Source organism: Petaurus breviceps, unplaced genomic scaffold (assembly GCF_028583685.1).
Source record: "Petaurus breviceps papuanus isolate PSGF00001 unplaced genomic scaffold, PetGlider_PUasm1.0 176, whole genome shotgun sequence".
Lineage (NCBI taxonomy): Eukaryota > Metazoa > Chordata > Mammalia > Diprotodontia > Petauridae > Petaurus > Petaurus breviceps.
The window spans coordinates 4,558,932-4,584,548 of record NW_027185771.1 but is presented as its reverse complement, the minus strand read 5'-3'; the positions used below and the strand labels follow the sequence as shown (position 1 = coordinate 4,584,548).

Sequence of the window (25,617 nt, the reverse complement as noted above, 5' to 3'; positions counted from 1 at the left end):
ATGGACCAGGACCAGCTCCTCTTCCCTTTGCTGGTCTCCACATACGGTCAACACACAAGGGAGCAAGAGGATGTGATGTCTTCTCCCCCAGCCCCAGACCATATAGTTGGAGTACTTGGGGACAGAGTGAAGCAGTTAGTGTTTTGCTATATCCCATGGTCCCTCACTCTTCCCCTTGATCAATTTGTACTCAGGGAGTGAAGATAATGGTGAACATAGGGGAGAGAGAAAGGAAGACTATGAGAAAATGCTTGCAATGAGATTGGGATTGGGGAATGTGTTTGGATTGATGGTGAGTTAATGGATGGTTCCCTAAAAGGGGTCACGAAAAGTCGGACATGACTGAAAAATAAACAAGAAAGATGTGAGCAATTGGAAAAGGAGAGCATTCAATACAATGCCCCCTCCCTCCAATCTCCAGGTGTTTTCCAGCCTGAATTACTTTATAAAAATAATAGCATAGTGAAAAGAGTAGACAGGATGCTCAGCTGGGCAGTAAGGACAGCTGAGTTTTATTCCCAACTCACCATCTAGCTCCCTTGGGGTCATAAAAGTTAGGTTTCCCCCTGGTGCTTCAATGTCTCTGTCTTTGCTCATCTTTTATCTGAGGGAGAATCCACTAGGGCCAAGGTACAGGGGGGGGTACAAGGTACAAGAGCCAAGGTACAAGGTGTCCTGAGACCCTGGCAGGCAGGCCTTGGTAATGGTGGAGTCTAAAGAAATCCAAAACCATGCAGTCGTCTCAGTACCACTCTGCATTAGAATTCAATGCACTCTATCTAAAGGAGGAGGTTTACATGAGAATTAGGACTCTTGGTATGTGTGGGTGGCCATTGCAGAGTTTCCAAGATGCATTGGCCCCATATCCCACTGGGAAAGTGTATCTTATTTTAAAGAGAGTCTAGGAAACCCACACACATGGGACAGATACACTGTGTGCAAGGGCTACACTGTATTTGTCAGTGAAAGCTCAGATTGTCTGCATGGGCAGACAATTAAATACAGGTTTATTTCCGCTTTTTGGAATTCCATTAAATGAAGAATCAGATTTATACAGAAAGAAAAATCAGGGAACCATATTTACTTTACAAGATTACCATTACTTTTACAAGGGAATTGTCCTTTTTATCATTCACTTCTTGGGACATGTGAGTGATTTATTTTATAGTAATTTCATTCCAACCTTTTCCCAGGTAATATTGTGTGAAGTGAGATATGTGCATATTTGCGTATGGCAGAAACGGGTTCACCCTTATTAAACCCTTCATCTGTTTAATAGGCATTTATTAAGCACCTACTATGTGTCAGACCCTGGTGAGACAAAAACAAAAATGAAACAGTCCCTGTCCTAAGATTGGAAGTAAATTCATCTGAACAGGTTTCCCACCTGAAATGCCTATAATATTCTGCATCCTTAGTACTGCAAGCTGTGTGCGAATTAGAAAGTATATGATTGTGTTGTCCTATAATAATCTAGGATCTATCACGCAAGTGAATATGTGTGTGATCTGTTCTATAGACACCAGGCCTTTGTCCTGTGTTTTCTACTCTTAGGTTCAATGGGACTGTGTGAACCCCAAGTACAAAACTAAGAAACGGAATTATAAGAACTCAGGGGTGGTCATCCTGTCAGACCTGAAGGTGAGGCTAGGAGGGGTTTATAATTCTGCTTTTCTTAAAAAAAAAAAAAGATTATTTACATATTTTAAACATTTATTTATTTTTAAAAATTGAGTTCCAAATCCTCTTCCTACCTCCATTCCCTTCCCTAGTCACTGAGAAGGCAAGCAATATAATATCAATTATACATGTAAAGTCATACAAAACATATTTCCATGTTGCCAAAAAAAAAAGCAAGAAAAATAAAGAAAGTGAGGAAATTATGCTTCAGTGTGCCCTAGAGTTTATCAATTCCCTCTCTGGAGGTAGATAACATTTTTTCATCATGAATACTTTGGATTTGTCTTTAATCATTGTATTGATTAGAGTAGTTAAGTCTTTCACAGTTGATCATTGTTACAATATTGTTGTTACTGCATACAGTGTTTTCTCCTGATTTTGCTCATTTCACTTCGCATGAGTTCATATAAGTCTTCCTAGGTTTTTTTCTGAAGCCATCCTGCTTATCATTTCTTAAAGCACAATAGGATTCAATTACAATCATATACCACAATTTGTTCAGTCATTTCACAATGGATGGGCATCCCCTCAATTTTCAATTCTTTGCCACAACACACAAAAAAAGCTGCTATAAATATCTTTTGTGTATATATATATGTCCTTTTTCTTTTTATCTGATCTCTTTGGGATACAGACCTAGAAGTGGTATTGCTGGGTCAAAAGGAAATGGACAGTTTTACAGTCCTTTGGGCACAGTTCCAAATTGTCCAACAGAACGTTTAGACCAGTTTATAGATTCAGCAACACTACATTAATATCCCTATTTTTTTCACATCACCTCCAGCATTTGTCATTTTGTTTTTCTGTCATGTTAGCCAATCTAATGGGTAAGAAGTGATGCCTCAGAATTGTTTTAACAATTGGGCTTTTCCAAGGTCTGGAACTGAGGCTCCCTATATGTGACCCTCTCCTCTTTCATGGATTGACCGCTCAACACCCTACAGGGTGGGAAAACTGATAATTACCCTCAGGTTTTCCTCTTCCTTATCCATGAGTCTTGGAAGTGTAAAGGGAGGAGAGGAAGGCATGTCCTACTTCATTCTCAGATCTTAGGTTCTCTCTGATTTTTGCTGAGAAGGGCTAGGATTGATGGAATGCCAGAAAAGTCTTCCCTATCTTAGAGTAATTGACCCTCTGGACTCTTCTCTCTGGCTTATTCATGGATCTTGGAGTGGAAATGGTGGACATCATTGGGGAGAGAGGAGGGAGGACTGTGGATTTGGAAGGACTAAGGGTTGAAGATGGACAGGTTGTTTGGATGGGTAGGTGTGGACAAATGGAAGAGGAGACATTCTGCCCCTTCCCCTTCTCCAGTTGTTTGCTAGCCTAAAATATTTTGCTTTTTATTTCTGACCCATGCCCTCCCTTCCCTTCAGCCTAGTTCCCCCCACCCCTGTGTCTCAGGAGGTCTCCTCACTGATCTCTGGAGTCCCAGGCCTGGTGGTTGGAGCCATCAATGAACCCCATTAATGCTGTTTGTTTGGAAGATTCACAGGGTCTACTCCTTCCTGGATTACATTATGGGTGGATGCCAGATTCACTTCACTGTAAGTAACACTTTCTCTGTCACCTCCTTGGTGATGCTGGGAACACTGCCAGAAGCAGAGCCACCCACTCTACTGTGCTGGAAACAGCTTGAAAGGGAATCTCGGGGCTGGGCTGGGGAGGTAGGCACTTCCTGGGCAGGACCTTGGTGGTCAGCAGGGGCTATGAAAACCTCTGAGCCCGGCTAAATTAACCATTGCATGGTGCTTTATGAGGGAAGTAAACTCCTTTGCAAATTCTCTCTAGCCAAGATAATTTCCTGCCAGCATCCAGCAGATTTCTGGGCCTCCTCCCTCTTCTGCCCAGAGGTTGGGTACTCAGGGAATGTAAACTAATTTTAACATTAGCCTGAGCAAAACATAATGTGGAAATCAGTGTGCCATGAAAGGCAAGTCATATACTGAGCTCGGGAGGGTTCCAAAAAAACGATAGACTTCAGGATTATCCACAGCTGATTTCACATCATGGTCCAGAATAACAGAGTCAACCATTAGTATTGGTTAACTGGGTTATGGGTCCTCTTGAGGCAGCATGTTATAGAGGATAAAGTGCTAGGCTCCAAGTCTGGGAGACAACAGTTCAAATCCTGACTTTGACAATAGCCTCTTGTCATGTATGAGGCACTGTTCTAAGTGCTTTACAATTTTTATATCATTTGATAATTATTATCCCCATTTTATAGATGACAAAACTGAGGCTGATAGAAATTAAATGCCTTTCCCTGTTCATACAGTTGATAAGCATCTGAGGTAGGATTTGAACTCAGGTTTTCTTCCTCTCTCTAAGTCCAGTGCTCTATCTGCCAAGCAACCCAGATGTACTGAAGGTGGCCTAGAACAAAAAAAATCTCCCCAAGGGACACTTTGTATTCTTATGGCAGCTTTGTGGTCTATCAGCCTACCCCCTTGTCACCTCCCTCAGTTATTTTGATGGGAGCAGAAGGTGGGGGAAGAGCAGAATTTCTGTGCTGAGTGTATCTGAATCTCGGGGACGGATCAGAGAATTGTGTCTTAGAAAGGACCCCAGAGATCATAGAGCACAAACTGGATGTGAACAGAAGCTCCTCTATCTACAGCATCTCCTTAAGAGTAGCCATCCGGGGGGCGGCTAGGTGGTGCAGTGAATAGAGCACTGGCCCTGGAGTCAGCAGGACCTGAGTTCAAATCCAGCCTCAGACACTTAACACTTACTAGCTGTGTGACCTTGGGCAAGTCACTTAACCCTAATTGCCCTGCCTCCTCCCCTCCAAAAAACAAAAAAACAAAAGAGTAGCCATCCGGTGTCTGCCTGAAGACATCCAGGAAAGGGAACCCTTCCTGAAAGAACCCATTCTGCTTCTCATCAGTTTTCATTCTCAGGAAATCTAGAATTTCTTCCAACTTAAATCTGCCTCTCTGAAACTTCACTTCTAGTTCTGTCTTCCAAGGACACACAAAGCAAAGGAAGGAAATTAACAATTATTAAATGCTATGTTCCAGGTACTGTGCTAAGTGCTTTATAAATATTATCTAATTTGAACCTCATAATATCCTACAGGGTAAGTCCTATCACTATCTCCATTCTACAGTTAAGGAAACTAAGGCAAACCAAGATTAAATGACTTGCATTATAAAATGACTAAATATCATACAGCTTGGTATGAGGCTAGATTTGAACTCGGGTCTTCCTGATTCATGGGGCAGCTAGATGGTACAGATAGAATGCTGGGGTTGAACTGGGAAGACTCAGATGCTTAACTAGCTGTGTGACCCTGGGCAAGTCACTTTACCCTCTTTGCCTCAGTTTCCTCATCTGTAAAATAAGCCGGAGAAGAAAATGGCAAACCACTCCAGTATCTTTGCCAAGAAAACCCCAAATAGGGTTACAAAGAGTTGGACACAATTAAATGACTGAACAACAAAATGTATAATACATATACACGCTTATTTATATGCATATATATACATATATGTATACATGTATATATGTATGCATGTATTTCCTTTGTAATCCTGAACAACAATTTCCTCACTCCAGGCTCAGCATTCTATCCACTGCACCACCTGCCTACCACCCTCTACTTATATGAAAACAACCTTCATATTCCCCTTGAGTCTTCTCTTCTCTAGGCTAAACATCCCAATTCCTTCTACCCAGCCTTAAGCGATTTTACACCTGCCAGGGAGTGGTATCTGAACCTTCCAATCTTCATTTCAGGGGCCCCTTTGAGTCACTGTCCAGCTCCAAATCCCTGGTCCATAAAGTAGTCTGGCCTGCTCTCAATTGAGAGAGGCAAAGTGATCATCCCAACTCTGCCCATTGAGCCATTGCACTAACGTTGTCTGCCATGAACTCCGTGACTTTACCCTTGTCTGCTTCAGCTTGATCCCAGCTTCTAGTCCAGGCTGTGCCATCAGTGAGACAATTTGTTTCACATCTCTGAATTTAGTTTCCCTATCTGTCAAATGATAAGACTAAGATAATATCTGCCGCCAAGACTTGTTGTTAGGATCAGAGGAGATAATGGGGATGAAAGCTCTTGGGGTTTTTATGATCATTCAGGGATAGCCTGATTCAGTGTTCCTTTCCTTCTCCCCAGGTGGCCATTGACTTCACAGCTTCCAATGGAGACCCCCGTAACAGTTGCTCTCTCCATTATATCAACCCCTACCAGCCCAATGAGTACCTGAAAGCACTCATTGCTGTGGGAGAAATCTGCCAGGACTATGACAGGTGACATGTCCGCCTTCACTACTACCTTTGTACCAGCCTTCCCCCTAGCCCCACCTTAGTTCACTGCCCCTCTCTCTGCCTTGGTTCTTCATTGTCTGTTCCTGTCTCCTGGGGACTCTGTGGGAGGGGGAGTCAGCAAGGCATGATGGGACCATGGGAGTAAGCAAGGTGTGATGGGAATGTTGGACCTGACATTTACTCTCTTCCAGTGACAAGAAATTTTCTGCTTTGGGATTTGGTGCCCGGATTCCTCCCAAGTATGAGGTCAGAGCTTCTGAACATATCTCTATAAAGCTGTGATTCTCCAGCCTTGGTGCTATAGCACTAGCTTGGGGTTTGTTTCTCTAATGCAAGGTTCTTATTCTGTCATATTCTGTGGCTGTCTTTTGGCAGTCTAGTGAAGCCTATGGACCCCTTCTCATAACATTTTTAAAGGCAAAAAATAAAACCATAGGAAAAAAACCAATTTCATTGGATTCCAGTTATCAAAGTAATTTTGAAAAATACCACAGGACTAAAAATCAAGTTCTCAGACACCAGGTTAAGAACCCTTGATCTAATGGTTAGAACAATATTAATTCATTGTCCATTGCATATTCATTCATTTCATTCTATTCACTCTATTATGGCCAGCTAAGTGGTACAGGTGGATAGAGTGCTGGGTCTGGAGTCAGGAAGACTGATCTTCCTGAGTGCAAATCTGGCCTCAAACATTTACTAGCTGTGTGACCCTGAGCAGGTCATGTCACCCTCTTTGCCTCAGTTCCATTATCTGTAAAATGAGAAGGAAATGGCAAACCATTCCGGTATCTCTGCCAAGAAAATCCCCAATGGGGTCATGGAGAGTCAGACATGACCGAAATGACTAAGCCATGTGCTAGGCATTGCACATGTTACTGAGACCAAGGATGTAGTTTCAATACAATTTCAAAGTGAGGTGGGCAACCATCTGGCAAATCCATGAATACCCATAGTTCTAAGGGGGCTTCACTGGGTATCTTCTAGAATCTTCCAACCTCCTGAGCAAGGGCATTTCTTTCCCATGGTATTGAGGAGTGGCATGGCTGAGCAGGCTAAGTTGGGATTTGAAGGAATGAAGTAGCACAAACTTTAATCCCCAGCCCCCATTGGAAAAATGATTTCATTGACAAACCACCGCCATCTTGCTCTCCATTGCAGGTCTCCCATGACTTTGCCATTAATTTCAACCCGGATGATGATGAATGTGAAGGTAAGTGGCAGGGTCCTTGGTGGAAAGGACCAGACTTAGTGCTCTTACTAGGACATGGCCTTGAGTTGCCTAGGCTCCTCCTCTCACTTCAGAGGGGCCAGGTCTAGCAGAGGTTTTCTATTCCCAATGCCCCTGCTGCTCTGTACTATCACTGTATCATAAACTTAGAGGTCATTTAGTTCAATCCTCTCATTTTATAGATGGGGAAATTGAGGCCCAGAGAGGTTAAGTGATTTGCCCCAGGTCACACTGGCTGTGAGTCTGGCTCTCAGATTCCAAATGTCGATCTTTTCCTATTGTGCTATGCTATCTTCAAGGCCCTAGGAGAAGCTTCCCTTCCTAGTCTCTAGGGTGCTAAGGGAATCATGCTTGTTTTCCAGCAATTGCAATGGTCTGGGCTCTGATGATGATGACCTGCTTTTGCTGCATTTGGCTGTTTGGGTGTAGGTTAGGAAGGAATGCATCCTGAAGGTGGCGAGTTTCTCTGGTATGGCTTGTGGAAGGTGGGGAGGAAGATGATTAGTGGCACGTAGGTTTAAGATGCTTTTTCCCTCTAACCCTCCCCCCCACCCCCCAACAGGGATACAAGGAGTGGTGGAATCGTATCAGAACTGCTTACCCAAGATCCAGCTCTACGGCCCCACCAATGTGGCACCCATCATTGCCAAGGTGGCCAGGATGGCAGCAGCTGAGGAGAGGACTGGGGAAGCCTCTGTATGTACTCATAGTGTTCCTGGTGGTACAAGGAAAGGGCCACTCAGAACAGTAGTTGCCTGATCTAGGGGGCATGTCTGTCTTTACAAATAAGTTTTGTGGATGTCTTTGGTTTCTACATCATAGTCATTTCTTTTTTTTTTTTTAAAAGCAATTGGGGTTAAGTAACTTGCTCAAGGTTACACGGCCAGGTGTTTCTGGGTGGGTGCTAAGTGTATGAGCCCGGGATTCGATCCCCAGGTCATCCCAACACTGGAGCCGGTGCTCTTACTCGCTGAGCCACCTGGCCGCCCCATCATAGTAATTTCTAAAAACATTTGCCCTTCTCTTCCTTCTTCCCCTCTTTCTTTCCTTTCCTTTTCCCTCCAAATTAAGCCCTTTCATGTAACAAAGAAAAACAATTAAACACAATGTTCCTTGTCTGACAATGTATCCAGCCCTCTAACCTTGTAGACTCTTCTCTGCTTAATGGAGGGAGGCTTGTTTCATTGTGTTCCCCGGTTCCATTATCAATTGTTTATTTAAATTACTGTAATCACTGTGTATATTGTCTTTTTAGCTTTGCTGATTTCATTCTGCATCAGTTCACAGAAATCTCTTCATGTTTTTCCGCACTTTCCATATCCATCATTTCTTATTGCATCTCGACAATTTTATTATACTCATCTAAGATAGTTTATTTCACTGTTCTCCAAACAATGTCTGGCCAAGGTTTTCCCAGAAGGCTCCTCACTGAGCCAGCTCTTTATCAACCCTAAAGCATTAGACACATGTGAATTATGATGAAACATCAAAACGATAATATCATGTAATTGCATCTGAATGATATTATCTTCCTATTTTATACTATTAAAATATGGTTGACTGAAAAGTCCCAAGAAGGCAAGCCTGGAGGCTGTCTGCTGGGATGGAGGGCAGGAGCAGTTCTGCCCTTGGGCTCAACAAATTCTTGTGTTCTCAGGCAACTTCTGCCCATTGTTGGCAATTTCCTGCCTGGATTTACTTAGAGGCATAATAATAATAATTGACATTTATATTAGGCTTTAAAGTTTGTGAAACATTTTGTATGTGTTATCCTACTTGAACCTTATAATAACTTGAAGACATAGATGCTACAGGTATCCTTTTTTTACAGATGAGGAAACTGAGGCTCAGAGAGGTTAAGGGACCTGTTTATGGTTACATAGCATGTGTCACAGGGTGAATTGGAACCTAGGTCTTTTTGACTGTAACGTCAGCCCATAGCGCCTGGTGATGGTGGCCTTCCTTATTTGATAGAAGGTATTTCCCCTAGGAGACTCAGAGGGAGGAGATAGGGAAGAGAGGAATTCCTGCTTAAAACCTGGTAGTGATGAAAAGAACCTTAGAAGACCAGTGAGTCCAACCTTCTCATTTTACTAGTGAAGAAACTTCAGCACAGAGAGGTTAAGGGATCTACCCAGGGTCACACAGCTCATAGGTATTTGAATCAGAATTAAAACTATATTTACTTATTTAGTTAGTTTTCATTTACAATATTCACTTTTATAAGACTTTGAGTTTTAGATTTTCTCCCTTCCTTCCTCCTCTTCCATCCCTTCAAGACAGCAAGTAATCTGTTATAGGCTGTACATGTGCGACCATATTAAACATATTTCCACATTAGTTATGTTGTAAAGAAGAATTAGAACCAAAGAGGGAAAAAAAGAGAAAATAGTCTGCTTCAGGGCGGCTAGGTGACACAGTGAATAGAGCACCAGCTCTGGAGTCAGGAAGACCTGAGTTCAAATCCGGCCTCAGACACTTAACACAAAAACTAGCCATGTGACCTTGGGCAAGTCACTTAACCCCAATTGCCCTCCAAAAAGCACAAAACAAAACAAAAAGAAGAAAACCGTCTGCTTCTATCTGCGTTCAGACTCCATTATTCTTTCTCCGGATGTGGAAAGTGTTTTCTATCAGGAGTCTTTTGGAATTGTCTTAGGTCATTTTATTGCTGAGAAGAGCTAAGTCTATCAAAACTGGTTATTGCACAATGCTGCTGTTACTGTGTAAAGTGTTTTCCAGGTTTCTGAGCCAGACTTTGAACATGGATCTTCCTGACTCCAAGTCCAGTGTTAGTATCTACTATGTCCTGCTGCCTATTTTAGTTAGGGGTTGGATTTGAAAACCTCTGATGCCCTTTCTAATGAGAGGCAGCTAGGCAGTGCAGGGCAGAGAGCCCTGAACCTGGAGTCAGGAAGACCTGAGTTCAAATGGGACCTCATACACTTACTAGCTGTATGACTCTGGAAAAGTCTTAACCCACTGTCTGCCGCACTTTCCTCATCTGTAAAATAGAGATAATAATAGCATCCTTGAGTTGTTTCAAGGGTCAAATGAGAGAAGACTTGCAAACTTTAAGGTATAAATGCTTGCTACTGTAATTCTGAATTCCTGTGAAAGAACAGTTTTCTGTTGCCTGCTCCTCCTCTACCCATCTAACCCTAGTCAGTTAGGGTTACAGTTGGACTTGATTAGGGGTTAGTGTGATTCACCTGGATAGTTAAAGGAAGTGGAAATGTTGAACACAGAGAAAAAAAAACTTAGGAATGACGTGCCAGCCATCTTTAAGTATTTGAAGGGCTGTCCATGGAAGAAGGACTAAGTTTGTGCTGCTTGGCCCCAGCGGGCAGTGATGTCTCAGAAGCGGCATGTAGACAGATTTAGACTTGACATAAGGAAAAACTTCTGACACTAAGAGCTGTCCAGATGTGGAATGGATGGGGTTGGAGAGGGACAGGGTTCCCCTTTGCTGGCTGTCTACTATCAAAGGTTGGATGACAATTCATTTCAACCAACCATCATTCAACCTCTGTAACGTGCGAGATATTGTGCTAGACATTGGAGATAGAAAGACAATGACAAAAATGATCATGGAAGGGGTTCTTGTGATTCTGAAGCTCCAGCTGTGGCTACCTCAGAAAGCAAGCACAGCTATTGGCTGGGATGATTTCTGCAACAACCATCAAAGTTGAGGGCCAAGGGAGGGAAGAAGTATGTAAGGAGCATGGTCTGGCAGTCCTAGAGTTAATTGGAGGGTTGGGAGACCATGTCAAGGTATCTGAAGCATAACTGAAAAATCACTGGACTTGCTGGGATTCAGGTGTGCTGGCTTTGCTTCTTACTAGTTGTGTGACTTTGGGTAAGTTCTTGGTGTTTCGGTTTCCTCATTTGTAAAATGGAGTTAAAACCTGTCTTACCTTCTCAGAGGTTAGTTGTAAGCAGTTAGTCAGTCACCCAAGAACTTGTTAACAGCTCCTATGTGTTAGGCAATGTGCTAAGAGTTAGGTATACAAAGAAAGGCAAAAAACGTGACTCCTACTCTCAAAGGGCGGGCTCACAGTCTCATGGGAGAGACCATGTGTAAACAACTAGATATGTACAAGATGGACACAGGAGACTAAAGGTGAACTCAGGAGGAAAGGCATTAGAAACTGGGGACCCTGGGAAAACCTTCTGCATAAAGTGAGATAGATTTTTTCTTTTCTTTTTAAAAAATTTACTTACTTTTAGTTTACAACATTCAGTTCCACAAGATGAGATATATTTTTAAAATAATATTTTATTTTTCCCAACATGCAAAGACAATTTTTAACATTTGTTTACAATTTTTTTTTGAATTCTAGATCCTCTCTTTCCCACCCTCACCTCCTGCCTCCCTGTGATAGTAAGCAATTTGTTATAGATTATACATGTTCAGTTGTGCACAATGTTATATGGTGTGATATTTTTTTTTTTTGCTTTTTGGAGGGCAATTGGGGTTAAGTGACTTGCCCAAGGTCACACGGTTATTTTTTATGTTAAGTGTCTGAGGCTGGATCCAAACCTAGGTCCTCCTGACTCCAGGGCCAGTGTTCTATTTACTCTTCCACCTAGCCGCCCCTATGGTGAGGTATTTTGAGCTGAATCTTGAAGGCAGCCTTGGAAGCTAGGAGGCAGAAGTGAGGAGGGAGAACATTTCAGGCATTGGGACAGATAGTTGCAAAGGTGGGGACATGGGATTTGGCATGTCATTTTCAAGGAATCGCAAATAAGCCAATGTCTCTGGAGAGTCAAGTGTATGGAGGGGAGTAAAGTATAAGAACAAATGTTTATTGATTGATCGAAGAAGACTGGAAAGGTCAGAAAGGGCTAGCAAAGTTGTGAAGGCTTTAAATATCAGATTTTATCTTTGATCATGGGAATAATAGGGAGCCATTGGAGTCTGGTGGGGTTGGTGGGGGTGTGACATGCTCAGGTCTTCGCTTTAGAAATCACCTTGATGGCTGAGTAGAGAATGGATTGGAGTGGGGAGAGGCTTGAGGCAGAGACCAGTTAGAAGGCTGCTGCAATAGCCTTGGCAAGAGTGCTTTCTTTGTAGGGCTTACACTTACCTTTTATACTTTGGAATTAGTATCAGGTGGCAAAGTACTTTACATATATTATCTCACAGAAATGCAAACTGTTTGAATCTAAGCTGGGGAAGGAAAGTGATTGGTTTCTAAGGCAGGGGTAGGGAACCTGCAACCTCAAGGCCACATGTGGCCCTCTAGGTCCTCAAGTGCAGCCTTTTGAATGAATCCAAATTTTACGGAACAAATCAATCAAAAGGGGGCACAATTAGGATCTAGAAGGTCACACGTGGCCTCAAGGCCACAGGTTCCCCACCCGTGGCCTAAGGGACACTTTTGTCTTTCTTCATTCTCTCAGCATGCTCCCTTTGTCCAACCTGGCCTTGAGCAGGCACTTAGAGCCCCTCCCGCACTGGCTTTGTGGAGAGGCTTCCTGCTGCCTTCTCCCCAGTCTCTCTGCTGCCCTTTAGCAACATTTGAGCAGCTGCTAATCGCCTCCAGGACCTCTTCTGTTAATACATCTCTCCTGGCAAGTCAACAGACAGCAGCTGGTGAGATGTGACCAGTGGGGTGGAGGGAGGGGGCAGGGAAAGGGCAGGGAAAGGTCAGGAATTACCCAGGGGTTGGCAAGCATCTGCGTGATTCATGTACAGCATCGGGGACTGACTGGGCAACCTCACTGCCATCCTTACCCAGGGAGAGGCATCAGACTCTCCTCCAGCAGGAGATTCTGTCTCATCTGGAGGGTCTGGCCCAGTGGTGGCCAGCCTTAGAAGAGGCGATCCAAAACTCACTGGGGCTTGTGTTTTTTGTCCTTTCCTTAAAAACGTGTGTGCCTGATGTTCTGAGGATTCATTAGGAGCAAAATAATGAAACTTCAAGGGGAAGAGCCAATTTAAGAAATATTGGAAAATCAGCCATGCTCTCCCCCTCTCTATTTCCTATTCTATGCTAAGGATGGATAGCATCACCTTTCAGACTGATGGAAGGCAGCAAAGGGTGACCTTCATTCATTCATTCATTCATTCATTTTTGCTTTTTGGAGATAGGTGGCAGGGCATTTGGGGTTAAGTGACTTGCCCAAGGTCACACGGCTTGTAAGTGTCATGTATCTGAGGCTGGATTTAAACTCAGGTCCTCCTGACTCCAGGGCCGGTGCTCTATTCACTGCACCACCTAGCCACCCTTTCTTCTTTCCCCCAAGCTTCTCATTTTTCTGACTAGTACCTTCCTTGGAGATTGAGGGATATAGATATTTTGGTTTAAAAGGCTTTCTTTTCAACCTTCTGCTAGATTCTAGATTGTCAACAGAGGCCTTAGTTAAGCAGTCAGTCAGAAAAGCATATTCACTAACATTTGCTGTGTGCTGGACACTTGCTAAGAGCTGGAGATACAAAGCATCCCTGCCCCCAAGGAGCTCCCATTCTAATGGGGGGAACGATAAATAAAATAGCCAATATTCATAAAGCACTTACTATTGCAGGTACTGTGCTAAGTGCTTTATAATTATATAATATAAGTATAATTATTATATTTATTTATATATTTGTTTTATAATTTATAGTTATTTTATTTGACCCTCACAATAACCCTTCAAGGTAGGTGCGATTATTATCTCCATTTTGAGGAAACTGAGGCAAACAGAAGTGAAATTACTTGCCTAAGATCACAGAGTCACTGGGAGTCTGAGGCCATCTTTGAACTCACAAAGATGACCCTTTCTGACTCTAGGTCCTGCACTCTATTCACTATACCACCTAGCTGTCCCTGGCAAACAGTTGTGTCCATACAGAGCTAGCAGCCTGTGTAACTGAAGTTGAGAATGAGTGTAGAACATGTTGCTTATTATAGGCATTAATATCCTGACCTACCCCTTCTCCTTACTTGGAGCTCATCTGTGGCTTCTCTTGAAAAGATGATGGAATTGTGAAAGGATAGTCAGACTTCCCAAGTCTATGGAGATTAGAACCTGAAGTCTGTCCTGGGAATAGAGAAGTCCTTACCACTCTCTCCAAGTTAGTGACCCAAGAAGGATCAGGGAAAACTATTGACTCAGCATGTGACACAAAGATTATGAATCAAATTGCCCAGGGAGAACAGGCAAGGAAACTTAACTTCCTTCCCCACAGAAGAGAGGAGGGGGATGGCCAGGAGAGAATAGTGTATACATGGCCAGATGTCACTCTATTGACTATTTCTGTTTATTGGTTTTTCTTTGTCATGAGGCACATTTCAGTCTGGAGGGGTTGAAACAACTGTTACTTATAGGAAAAAAGTATCAGTAAAAGGAACTTAAAAACCCCCAGGGTAAAATGTGTTTCTTAGAGAGGCAGAGGATTATGGAATATTATAGGCTCTATAATGAACTATATATATAAATGGAAATGGGACTGAAGTCCCAATGTTGATTCTTTTCTCTGAAATCAGGTTTGTCTGAGTCAAAAGATAATATTCCACCAACCAGATGAGGGCCAGCCCCATTCTATCACCTGGATAAAGGGCAGTCAAGCATACCACTGACCTTCTGGATTGACGATGGCTCTGATCATAAGAAGGAGATGCTCAGGGGGTGGTTTAGGGGAGACAGGAAAAGGAGAGCTAATATTTTGGGCTTTTGTAGACATTATCTGAGCCTGGGACAGAAGGTGCAAAGCCTAAGAGTAGATGAACTCTGTGAGCAAAGTCTCTAAACCCATGGAAAGGTTTGGATGGGGAAATAGACTTGCTCATTAAACTCATGCACATTAGGATAAGGGGGTCCTCTCAAAGCTAGGAAACATAAGCTTAAGATGCTCCCCCCAAATAAGGATTATGATACTATTTTTTAAAGAAACGTATGGAACTTTTACCAAGAGATGGTAGAAGATTGAAAATACAAGTTCAAACAAGTTTCAGATAGTCATGATGGGCTATGAACGTGTAATCCATGTGCAGACCAGGACGGATGGGCCGGGTTCAATCCTGGAGACCTCCAATAACAAAACTTTTTATAGGGTGTGTGTTTTGTCCCCACTTTGAGAACAGGGACTGGTTTTACTTTTTCTTTGCAGTCCAAGTGCTCAGGATGGTGCCTGTTTGTTGCCTTCCTAAGTTTCCCTTAGTCTCATTGTCAGAACCAAAATTCCAAGCTAGAAGGACCATAGGCTCCCTCCTTTTTTAGGTCCTTCTGAGACAGAAGAATTATGTCAAGCTGGAGATACCTGGATGAAGGGATATTCTTAGTCTGGCCATGTTTCCACTTGGGGAAAAATACTTTGGGGAACATGGGGTCCAATAACCAAGTACAATGAGCTAGCTCACTTTGGGTTTAAAAGGGCATATGAGAGGACCGTTGGGTGGTAGGAGGGGGGAAAGAGAAAGGGAAGAACTTTGGAAGGAACAGAAAATATAGGTCTGTGCCTTGGAGATTCTTACTAGAGGTCATGAGAAGGGAAAGGAGTCACTTGTAGCCTGTTCCTTTACACAGAAAGTAGACCCTCCCCTACCTTGGGTCTTTCCCCATAATCCCAGGGGAGGTGACAGGGAGTCTATAAGGCTTCTCTCTAGTGTCCTGCCTCTTTTCTCTCTACACAGCAATACTACATTCTCTTGATCCTGACCGATGGTGTGGTGACTGACATGGCAGACACAAGGGAGGCCATTGTACGTGCCTCCTACCTGCCCATGTCCATCATCATAGTAGGGGTGGGCAATGCTGACTTCACAGACATGCAGATTCTGGATGGGGATGATGGGGTCCTGCGTTCCCCCAAGGGAGAGCCTGTCCTCCGAGACATCGTACAGTTTGTCCCCTTCCGAGAATTCAAGAATGTGAGTGCTTGTTTAAGGACAAGTATTGGATGGTGGTATAGAGGGAGGGGATGCTGGCCGGTGGCATTGGAATGGGCTACATGGGATCTAGATAAATGTGCTGAAACTGGACCATGATCCTTCTGTTGGTAGAGTAAATTTGGTTTACCAGAGTCTATCTCAAATCCCATCTAAGAGTTTAGATGCTAAAATGCACAGTGGATGCTGTTATAAGTCAGTATCACTGAATGGGCCTCACAGATCTCCGGCACTCAAGGACTGCATGCTTTACCTTTATATGACACTATGTACTTTCCAAAGTACTTTCAGGTACAGTAATTCATTTGATCCTCACAACAGTGCCTTGAGGTAGGTAGGACGACAAGTAGCACTGTCCCCATTTTACAGATGAGGAAATTAAGGCACAGAGAAGTGAAGGGAACTTGCTCTGAGAAGGTCCCATTTTCTTTTGTTACAAATCCATAGGATTACAGGTTTTCATTTTCATGCAGAATCATCTGTTCTAGATTGGATGTCTATTCATGAGTGCACAATCCTGTTAGTTCTTGAAGAGGGTCTATTTCTTACAAGCATAAAATGCTTCTCTTTTCCTTTCCCTCCCCAGGCTTCTGCGACAGCTCTGGCCAAGTGTGTCCTAGCTGAGGTGCCCAAGCAGGTGGTTGAATACTACAGCCACAAGGAGCTTCCTCCTCGCTGCCCCAATATGGACTCCCCTGATGCCAGCCCCGGCCCTCCACAGTGAAGAGATGCCATCAGCCTCCAGCCAGCCAAAACCCTTCATGTTTCCTGCCAATGCTGAGTCTGGAGATAGGAGGAGAACAAAATGGGGCAGGGAGGTGGGAGAGGGAGAAGGTCTTTGTTTTCTCTGTCTCTGTTTCAAACACTTCCCAGGGCCTCTCAGATTGCCCTCCCCTTTCCCCAATGCTCACATCAGACTTCCCCCCTTTCTCTTCCTCTCCCCTTACGTCTTCTGTTTCCATGGTGACTTGTTCTAGAGAGGTCTGGACCAGAGACCATGGTCCGTGTGTGACGAAAGGATAAAAATTAGCGGGAGAATCCTGGCCCCTTCTGATCCAGCTCCAGTGAGATCCAATGTCCAGGCAATAAACACAAGTATTTGTATGCCAAGGCATCCCTTCTCCTCTGCTCCAGAAAGGCACAGAGTGTGAGAGTATATACTGAGTGGGGGTTTTGGAGCCCTAAAGAGCAGACAGAATGGTCCTCTCTTCCCTTCAGAATAATCCGAAGGAGCACCCTTTTCCTACCTCCTAGCCCCAGGTTCCTATTATGAACCCCCTCCCTTCTGGTAATGGTGAGAGAGTGGATACCAAGTCCCAGTGTGATACTCCCTCCTCACAGCTTCTGGGGAGGTCAGAATGACCTGGTTGGTCTCCCAAGGCTTAGCTCACCTGACTTGCTCTTCCCCTCCCTCATCAGTGGACTCAGGAATGGAGAGGAGTGGGAGAAATTAATTTGCAGGTCTGGTGGACGATTCAAGACTGAAGGAGCTAGGTAAAGCCAATGACCTTACATTCTGTTCTCTGCTGTCCAGAAAAAAACAGTTACCTTCCTGCTCCTATCCCCAAAGAATTTCCAAGTGAGGGTGGTCATAGGGAAAGACTTTGGAATTTATCTTCCCTCCATTCCAAGAAGACAGGCAGCTCAGATGCCTAGGTGGCTTCCCTCTCTCTCTATCAGATCTGTAATTAGCTCTTTCTTTCTTTTACACCCGGGACAAGGGGCACAGGGATGTTCACCTGGATCATGGCTATGGAGGACAGGAAGAACTCTCTGGGATGTCCCAAGGTTTCTGTACTGTCAAAAGAGGAGGAAGTAGCCCTGGGAGGAGTCTGCCATTGGTAGGGATGGATCAGTTAAGGGAGGATTTCCTCCAGCTCTCCCTTAACCCCCTCCTCCATTTTGCAAAGCCCATGACTGCCCGAAACAGGAAGGGTGGACAGGTAGTAGACTCTGGACTAGTGCTGGTGGCACCAGGGGTAGGGAAAAGTTTACCCTGTAATGGTACAGTTGGTACCTTCTAAATTTCCTACTCTGGAGTCAAAGCCTAGTGGTTTTGGCTCTGTTCTTTGTTCTTTCTCTCTTTGTTGAGCTTTCTGCCCATAGGATTGTTTCTCCAGCTGTGGCTACTCTCCAAACCCTAAGGATCTGATGGTGAACATGGTCATGTGGGGGTAACTGCTCCAGGTCCTACCTTTACTCCCTTATTGTTTTCCCTGCTAGTGGTAAAGTTCTCTCCCCATCCAGGTACCTGCTTCTCTCTTGGCTGGGGCCACGAAGATCAGGACTTTTGTAACTACTGACTTGGGCCCAAGGACCTGTCCAGTGAGGTGGGATGGAAAGGAGTGGGGCAGAGCCATCACCTCACCCAGAGGTGCAGCCCCATCATACCCCCTTGCCACCCCTCCAACTCCCCAAACCCTTAGGGCTGTCAGGCCAGTGGATAGGCAATGAGGCTCAGTATCCTTCTCTCAGAAATATGCATGATGAAAAAACTCCCAGAAACTGTGAAATCCCCCCAGGTTTGTTGTTTGTTTACTTTTCAATCTGGTAAATCTCCATGTTCTTATGAGCTTCCTCCTGCCCCCTCGGTGTGGTGTCTTCTTGTATCTGTTCTCAGTGGTGTCCTCTCCAGGAATGCAGGATGGGGGGTGGGGGGATGGGAAGGATGTAGAGGGAGAGAGTAACCCAATAAACAGTATTCTTTCCCTGTTGCAGCCTGGTCCTTTTCCTTCTGCATCCTTTCTCTGTCGTACTCTGTTCTATTTGGGGGCTGGGGTTCTTGGTGGTAAGCCTAGGGCAGAATCATGAAGTCAGAGAAAACTGCCTTCTTTCTCCCTCCCAGTTCTGTACAATGGGAAATGAGGTACAGGCCAGGGAGGTTTTATTTGAAAGTTTCATTGCTGCCTTTTCTTTTCTTTTTTTTTAAACTGTCATTCTCCTCCCCACCCCCATGCCTTCCCTTATAACAAAACAACAACAAACCACCCAGATATTTATTGAACATTTTACACCCATGGTTCCCCACCTCTCCAATGTGAGGAGGGTGGTACATTTCTGCCTTTTGTCTTTGGGGCCAGTTTTTTTGGTGGGTCTAGAACTGAGTTGATCTGTGAATAAGAAATTTCGTCAGGAATGTTTTAAGGAGGGGGTCATAAGGATAAAAAATCCCAAGTGGCTGGGGACAGGTTGGGGGTGGGTGATGGGGACAAGTTCCAGACACTGGGAGTCCCAGGCTGTGTCTGGTGGGGTACATTTTTACATTTTAAAAAAATTCTTCATTTTGCCCAGGCTGGAAGGGCAGCATCTGTAGTTTCAGTGTCAGTGATTGGCACCGGCCAATGCTACCCACTACTGATTGGCATAAGAGAGATTTTGACCTACTTTGTTCCTAACCTTCCCCCACCCATCCCTGAGGCTCACCATATTGATGCCACATTTAGTGAAGATACCCCAGGGTCTTTAGCCCTACTCCCTACAGGAGCCTCAGAGCTCCTGAGTTCACGTGATCTACCAGCCTCAGTCTCAACAGCAGGGAGTTACAGGATTACACCTCAAAATTATTTTTAACCTTAGAGTTTACCTCTATTCTTTGGCAGTGGAGGGAAGGAGTGAGGATGGACGGTTGGTCAGAGTGACCTGTAACCATGGGGAGATCTATAAAAGAACCATTAGCTCAGCTCTGAGGTGGCTGGGGGCTCTGGTTTCAGACCAGTTGTATGACCTTGGGCAAGTCACTTAACCTCTGCCTGCTTCAATTTCTTCAGCTGTAAAATGGAGATGATAATATCAACTACCCAACTAGGTGGTACAGTGGATAGAGTGCCAGCTCTGGAGTCAGGAGGACCTGAGTTCAAATCCAGCCTCAGAAAGTTGCTGACTATGTGACCCTGGGCAACTCACTTCACCCTCTTTGCTTCAATTTCTTCATCTGTAAAATGGGCTGGAGAAGGAAATAGCAAACCAGTTCAGGATCTTTGCCGAGAAAACCCCAAATGGGGCCACAGAGTCTGACATGGCTAATTGACTAAACAACAAGGTTGTAATGAGGATTAATGAGCTAGTAATCAGAAAACACTTAGCACAGTGCCTGGTGTATACACTCAATCAATGAATACATGGTGTCCTCTGCTCCCCCGACAGGACTCTAGCTAGCCGTAGCATATGCTGGAATTACTCTGGATATGAACTCAGAGGACATGAGTTTAAGCCTGCCTCTATCACTCGCTACCTTGGACAAGTAATTTCCTCTTTCTATACCGGGGTGGGGAACCTGCCACCTCGAGGCCACGTGTGGCCCTCTGGGTCCTCAGGTTCGGCTCTTTGACTGAATCCAAACTTCACAGAACAAATCCCTGATCCTCGAGTATGGCCATTTGACTGAGTCTGAGTTTTACAGAAAAATCCTTTTACTAAAGGGATTTGTTCTTCGAGGTGAGGATTCAGTCAAAAGGCCGTACCTGAGGATCTTAGAGGGCCACACGTGGCCTCGAGGTGGCAGGTTCCCCACTCCTGGTCTAGACTCTTCTATAAAATGATGTGGTTGGACCAGATGACTTTCGAGTGGCCACTTCCAGCTCTGTTTCTCTGACCCTGTGGCCTGGGGGAATGAGGGCTAACATCTGGATGTTGCCTAAAGTGGCAGCCTTAAGCTCAGCTGTTCATACCCCAGCCCCAAGCAGGGCAGCTGCCGGGGACTTCCTGATTGAAATCCCCCCTAATTAGCCTGACGGGGAAAAACAAATAGCCTCACCTCAGCCTCCAGACCTCCCCCATCAATCAACTTCAGAGCCTATTTATAGTGCCTGATTCATCTCCCCTTAAGTAGGGATAATAGGCATCACCATGGCAACATGGGTGCTGGGTGAATTCCTGATGGAAGTATTCCCTCTCTTTTGGGATGGAGTAGCCCCTCTCCTAAGGTTGCCCTCTGGGGTTAGGACTTCCTCTCAGAAGCCTCTGAGCCTAGCAGGGGGGCCAGGAGCTGGAGAGAGTTCAATTCAAACCCTGACCTCATTGCTAATTTGCTGTATGACCGTGGAGAAGTTCACTTGAACCCTCTTGTTCTAGCTGTGAAATGTGTCTGACAATCCCTGGGCCCTTCTCAGAAGCAAAAATAAATAGGGAGAGCTTTAGAGACTGAGGAACTACCGTGTTTCCCCGATAATAAGACCTATCCCGAAAATAAGCCCTCCCCTTACTGTGTAAGATTCCTCGAAAATAAGCCCTCCCCCGAAAATAAGCCCTATTGAGAATATAGTGAAGGTGATCCCCTTCGCTACATGCTACATTACGGTACCCTCTATATGCACTGTTCCCCCCCCCCAAATGGACGCTGAGCTCCGAGCTGCATCCAATCAGAGCTGCAGCAGTGAGCGCGTCATTCTGTTCTTCCCCAGTGATTTGCTTGCTGGCGCCATTGAGAGCAGTGCTGCAAAGGAGAGCTGAGGCAGGACAACATAAGCCCTCCCCTGAAAATAAGCCCTCTGGTGTTTTTCTTAAAAAAAAAAAAATAATAAGACAGTGTCTTATTATCGGGGAAACACGGTATACTCAAATCCTTCTTCTGACATCTACTGGCTGTGACAACTTGGCTAAGTCCCTTTACTTCCTTGGGCCTCAGTTTCCTCATCTGCAAAATGAAGGGGGTGACTAAATGGCCTCCGAGTTTCCTTCCAGGGACGTGATTCCAAGATACAGCTTCATGAAGGCAGTTTGGAGGGAGGCCGTCAGGGAGGGAGGCCGTCAGGGAGAAGTTCATGAGTTGACAGGCTCAGACAAGGGCCTAATGTCCCTGACAAGCCGGTGGGTGTGTGAACAAAGGCAGTCAAGATCACAAGGGGCCTCAGGACCTCAACCAATCATAAATGATCGAAGAAACTGGCAATCTGGACAAGACAAGACCTGGGATGGAGAAGGGGAAGGAGGGGTAGAAATTCATTAAATTCAACAAGCATTTGTTGTGTTCTTACTATATGCACTATGCTAGGTACTAAGAATACAATGGCCAAAAAAAAAATTCTGCCCTCAAGGAGTTTCCATTCTAAAGGGGAGGAGCTTGCATTCTCTGGGAGGCTTTCTTGAACTATTTGAAGGGTTCCCGGTAGAAGAGGCATGAGAGCAGTGAGTAGGAGCAGCAAAGAAACACTTGCTAACAATTGAACCATCTCAAAGTCGAATTCACTAGCTCTGAGGGGAACTGGTTCCTTGCTAGAACTGGGTTGGGTGATTTGTCAAGACTGCTGGGCAGTTAGGTGGCACAGTGATTAGAGCACTGGTCATGGAACCAGGAGCACCTGAGATAAAATTTGACCTCAGACATTTGCTAGCTGTGTGACCCCATTGCCTTAAAAAAAGTGCCATCTTTCTTCTTCTGGTACAGGTTGGGTTAGATGACCTGTGAGATCACTTCCAGCTTTCTGATTCTGTGATTTACTCTGCACATGGAGAGCACTGGTTCTTTACACACACACACACACACACACACACACACACTATGGATACCTTCTGTTCTGATATCATTCACCCAGGAAGCCATTCCTTCTATCAAAGGAGATAAGAGAGGGGGAAAAATTAGTTCAACAAAAGTAACCAACATATCACCAGTGGAGCTGACAATGTATGCTTTGTTCTACATCAATGATCCTCCTCTTCTGCCAAGAAGAAAGGTGCATTTTCTCATCTTTGGGGCCATGATTGCTTGTTACAATTATACAGTTTCATTTTTGCTCTTTCTATTGACATTGTGGTAGTCTCATACATAGATTGTTTTCCTGGTTCTATTCATTTTACTTTGTATCAGTTCATAGGTTTTCTCATGCTTCTCTGAATACCTTATATCTATTTGTCATTTCTTTTTCTTCCTTCTTTCTTTCCTTCCCTACTTTTCCCCTTCCCTCCTTCCTTCCTTTCCTTCCTTCCTTCCTTCCTTCCTTCCTTCCTTCCTTCCTTCCTTTTTCTTTTTTGTGGCAGACAGGGTGAAGTGACTTGCCCAGGGTCACACAGCTAGTTGGTGCCTAAGGTTTTTCCGGATATGAACTCAGGAAGATGAATCTTTCTTACTCTAGGGCCAGTTAATTGAAAGGGGGCATGGCTTGGCCAGATCTGTGCTTTAGGAAGATCATCTCGTGTTTATTTTCGGGCTGGGGAGGCAATGGGGCAAAGTGACTTGCCCAGGGTCACACAACTAGCAAATGTCTAAGGTCAGATTTGTTCTTAGTTCCTCCTGAATCCAGGGCACTGTGTCCTGATCCACCTAGTTGTCCCTATTTGTCATTTCTTAAACCACAGAAATAACATTTTGTACTGAATTACATGTACAATTACTCAGTTTACATGTACAATTTACTAGTGTTCACTGTCCTTGCCGAACAGTCTCCTCTCCCAGGTGATGAAGAATTCTAGCACAAAACTCATGACTTTCAGAGGTAGTGTGTGATACTTTTATATAGGACTTTGCTCAGCAAAGGAGTTCTATCTTTGCCTGCTATCACAAGGATTTTTGCTATGGAGTCAGACACACCATAACAAGCTCTGCCTGGTCTCAGCTCCACGCAACAAGATGCCTATGATGGGGTACCTGGGGTCTAGATCAATTTGTAAAACCAGTCTGAAATTGTAACTGCAATTTGTCCTTTCCCATCCTTGAGCTCCGCCCCTTCCCCCTATCCCACACGCCGCCTAGGCAACGCCCTGTGACCCCTTTGTTCTTACTCAATCTCTTCATTTCTTCTCAGGCCTGGCCCACACCCTCCTTGGTCCTTGCCTTTTGTCTCCTTCGACCTGGCCCAAATCTTATCTAAACTATCTATTCACATTCTACTCTTGGTCAGCTCTGACCTTTGTCTATGCACTGAGGCCCCTCCTGTCAGGTCAGCCCTGACAGTGGCAGCCCTACCCTTTAAAGGTAAAAGCATGTACCCCTCTCACTCACAGGTCCCCTAAAGGACTCTCATAGAAGCATAACAATAAACTTCTACAATTCTCACTCCAATTAAGCCTGAGACCTAGAATTCTTTCCAGATGCTGTTGCAGGTTTTCTGGTCTTAGATAAGATCATAATTCCTGCTGAATCTATTGGGATTCCGTCCCTCATCACCTCCACCCCAGCTACCCCCTTTGTGTCCCATCCTTTACCCCTTCCCCCAGCTTCCTTTTTCATATTGTCTTACCTCATTAGACGGTAAACTCCTTGAGGGCAGGGACTGTCTTTTTAAAAAATTTCTATCCCCAGTACTTACTTAGCACAGTGCCTGGCATATAGTAGATGCTTAAAAAATATTTATTGAATTGAATTCCTTTAATAGGTGGCTTTGTAACAAATCCTGGGTACATAGTGACTAGACTAGAAATACCTAGAAAGCCAATGACTCTTTCTGTTTCTTCAATGTATCTCTTTCCTTTTCTTTTATTTATCTACTTTCTTTTTCTCCTTTTTCTCTTCTCTCTTTTTCTTTCTTCTCTCTCTTTCTCTCTCTCTCTCTGTCTCTGTCTCTCTCTCCCCCTCCCTCCCTCTTCCTCCCTAGAGTAAACAACTCTGTACAGTGTAATGAGATGAAACTATAACATAGCAAGACGGATTTTAATAAGCACAACAAATTATATGTCCAGGTAAGTATAAAAATAGTCCCCTTGGGAGGCTGTACACTTCTTCCAGGAATGCTTCTGCTAATTGCTCAGATTGTGTTAGTAATTGCTTTTGTGTAATATTCTTTTGCTTTCCTCAGTAGCAGCAAGTCTTGGTCCCAAGGTGGATGGATAGTGGGAATGGAAAAGAGAGGGATAACACAACTTAATGCTTGGTTCTATATTCCATTTTGTTGTTTTGGTTATTTCTCACTTGGACTAGACTATAAGCTCCCTGAAGACAGGGACCAAGTCTTTTTCGCCCCTCGTTCCTCTTTCAGGTTCTAGAGCAGTTCAAGACACACAGCAGATGCTTAGGAGAGATTTATTGACTGGTTGAGGTTACTTGTGACTTGTCCAGGGTCACAGCTAGTGTCTGAGGAAGAATTTGAACTCAGGTCTTCCTGACCCAAAGTTCTTGGAGAGTGTACTCATGGCAAGTCAAGTCAAGAAGCATTTGTTAAATGCTTACTATGTGCCAAGTTTTGTGCTAAGTGCTGGGGTGGAAATGAAAGGCAAAAACCAGTCCCTGCTCTCAAGGAGCTTACAGTCTAATGGGTGAGAAAACATGCATGCAGTGTGCAGTACAGTGTGTATGCATCCTAGATGGTAGAAGGGTCAATGCTCACTTTGAGCGAAGGGTCAAGGATGGATTCATTCTGTTTGTCCTCTTCTGCCTCTTTGTGGATGGGGGAAACTGAGGGCCTGGGAGGAACAGGGGTGGAGGGAAAGGAAGAAAAGAGAGAGAGAGAGAGAGAGAGAGAGAGAGAGAGAGAAGGAGAGGGAGAAGGAGAACAGAGACAGAGAGAGGGAGGGGGAGAGAGACCAAGAGACAGAGACAGAAGGAGGAAGGAGGAAAGAGGAAAAGAGAGAGGGAAGTGAAAGGGGGCTGGGGAGAGGGAGAGAGAGAGAAATGTCAACTATTGCAAA

At 44.4% G+C, this 25,617-nt stretch overlaps 1 protein-coding gene across 1 annotated transcript in view; it reads left to right on the top strand.

Moving 5' to 3' along the window:
- CPNE7 (copine 7) overlaps positions 1-18,776 on the top strand; it is a 42,382-nt gene extending 23,606 nt beyond the window's left edge. The window contains exons 8-15 of the mRNA XM_069085533.1: positions 1,555-1,641; positions 3,168-3,227; positions 5,804-5,937; positions 6,147-6,201; positions 7,117-7,168; positions 7,749-7,882; positions 15,808-16,044; positions 16,649-18,776. Coding sequence (XP_068941634.1) covers positions 1,555-1,641; positions 3,168-3,227; positions 5,804-5,937; positions 6,147-6,201; positions 7,117-7,168; positions 7,749-7,882; positions 15,808-16,044; positions 16,649-16,786 — 897 coding nt within the window. The 3' untranslated portion in view covers positions 16,787-18,776. The remainder of the gene's footprint in view (positions 1-1,554; positions 1,642-3,167; positions 3,228-5,803; positions 5,938-6,146; positions 6,202-7,116; positions 7,169-7,748; positions 7,883-15,807; positions 16,045-16,648) is intronic.
- Positions 18,777-25,617: the final 6,841 nt, after the last annotated feature.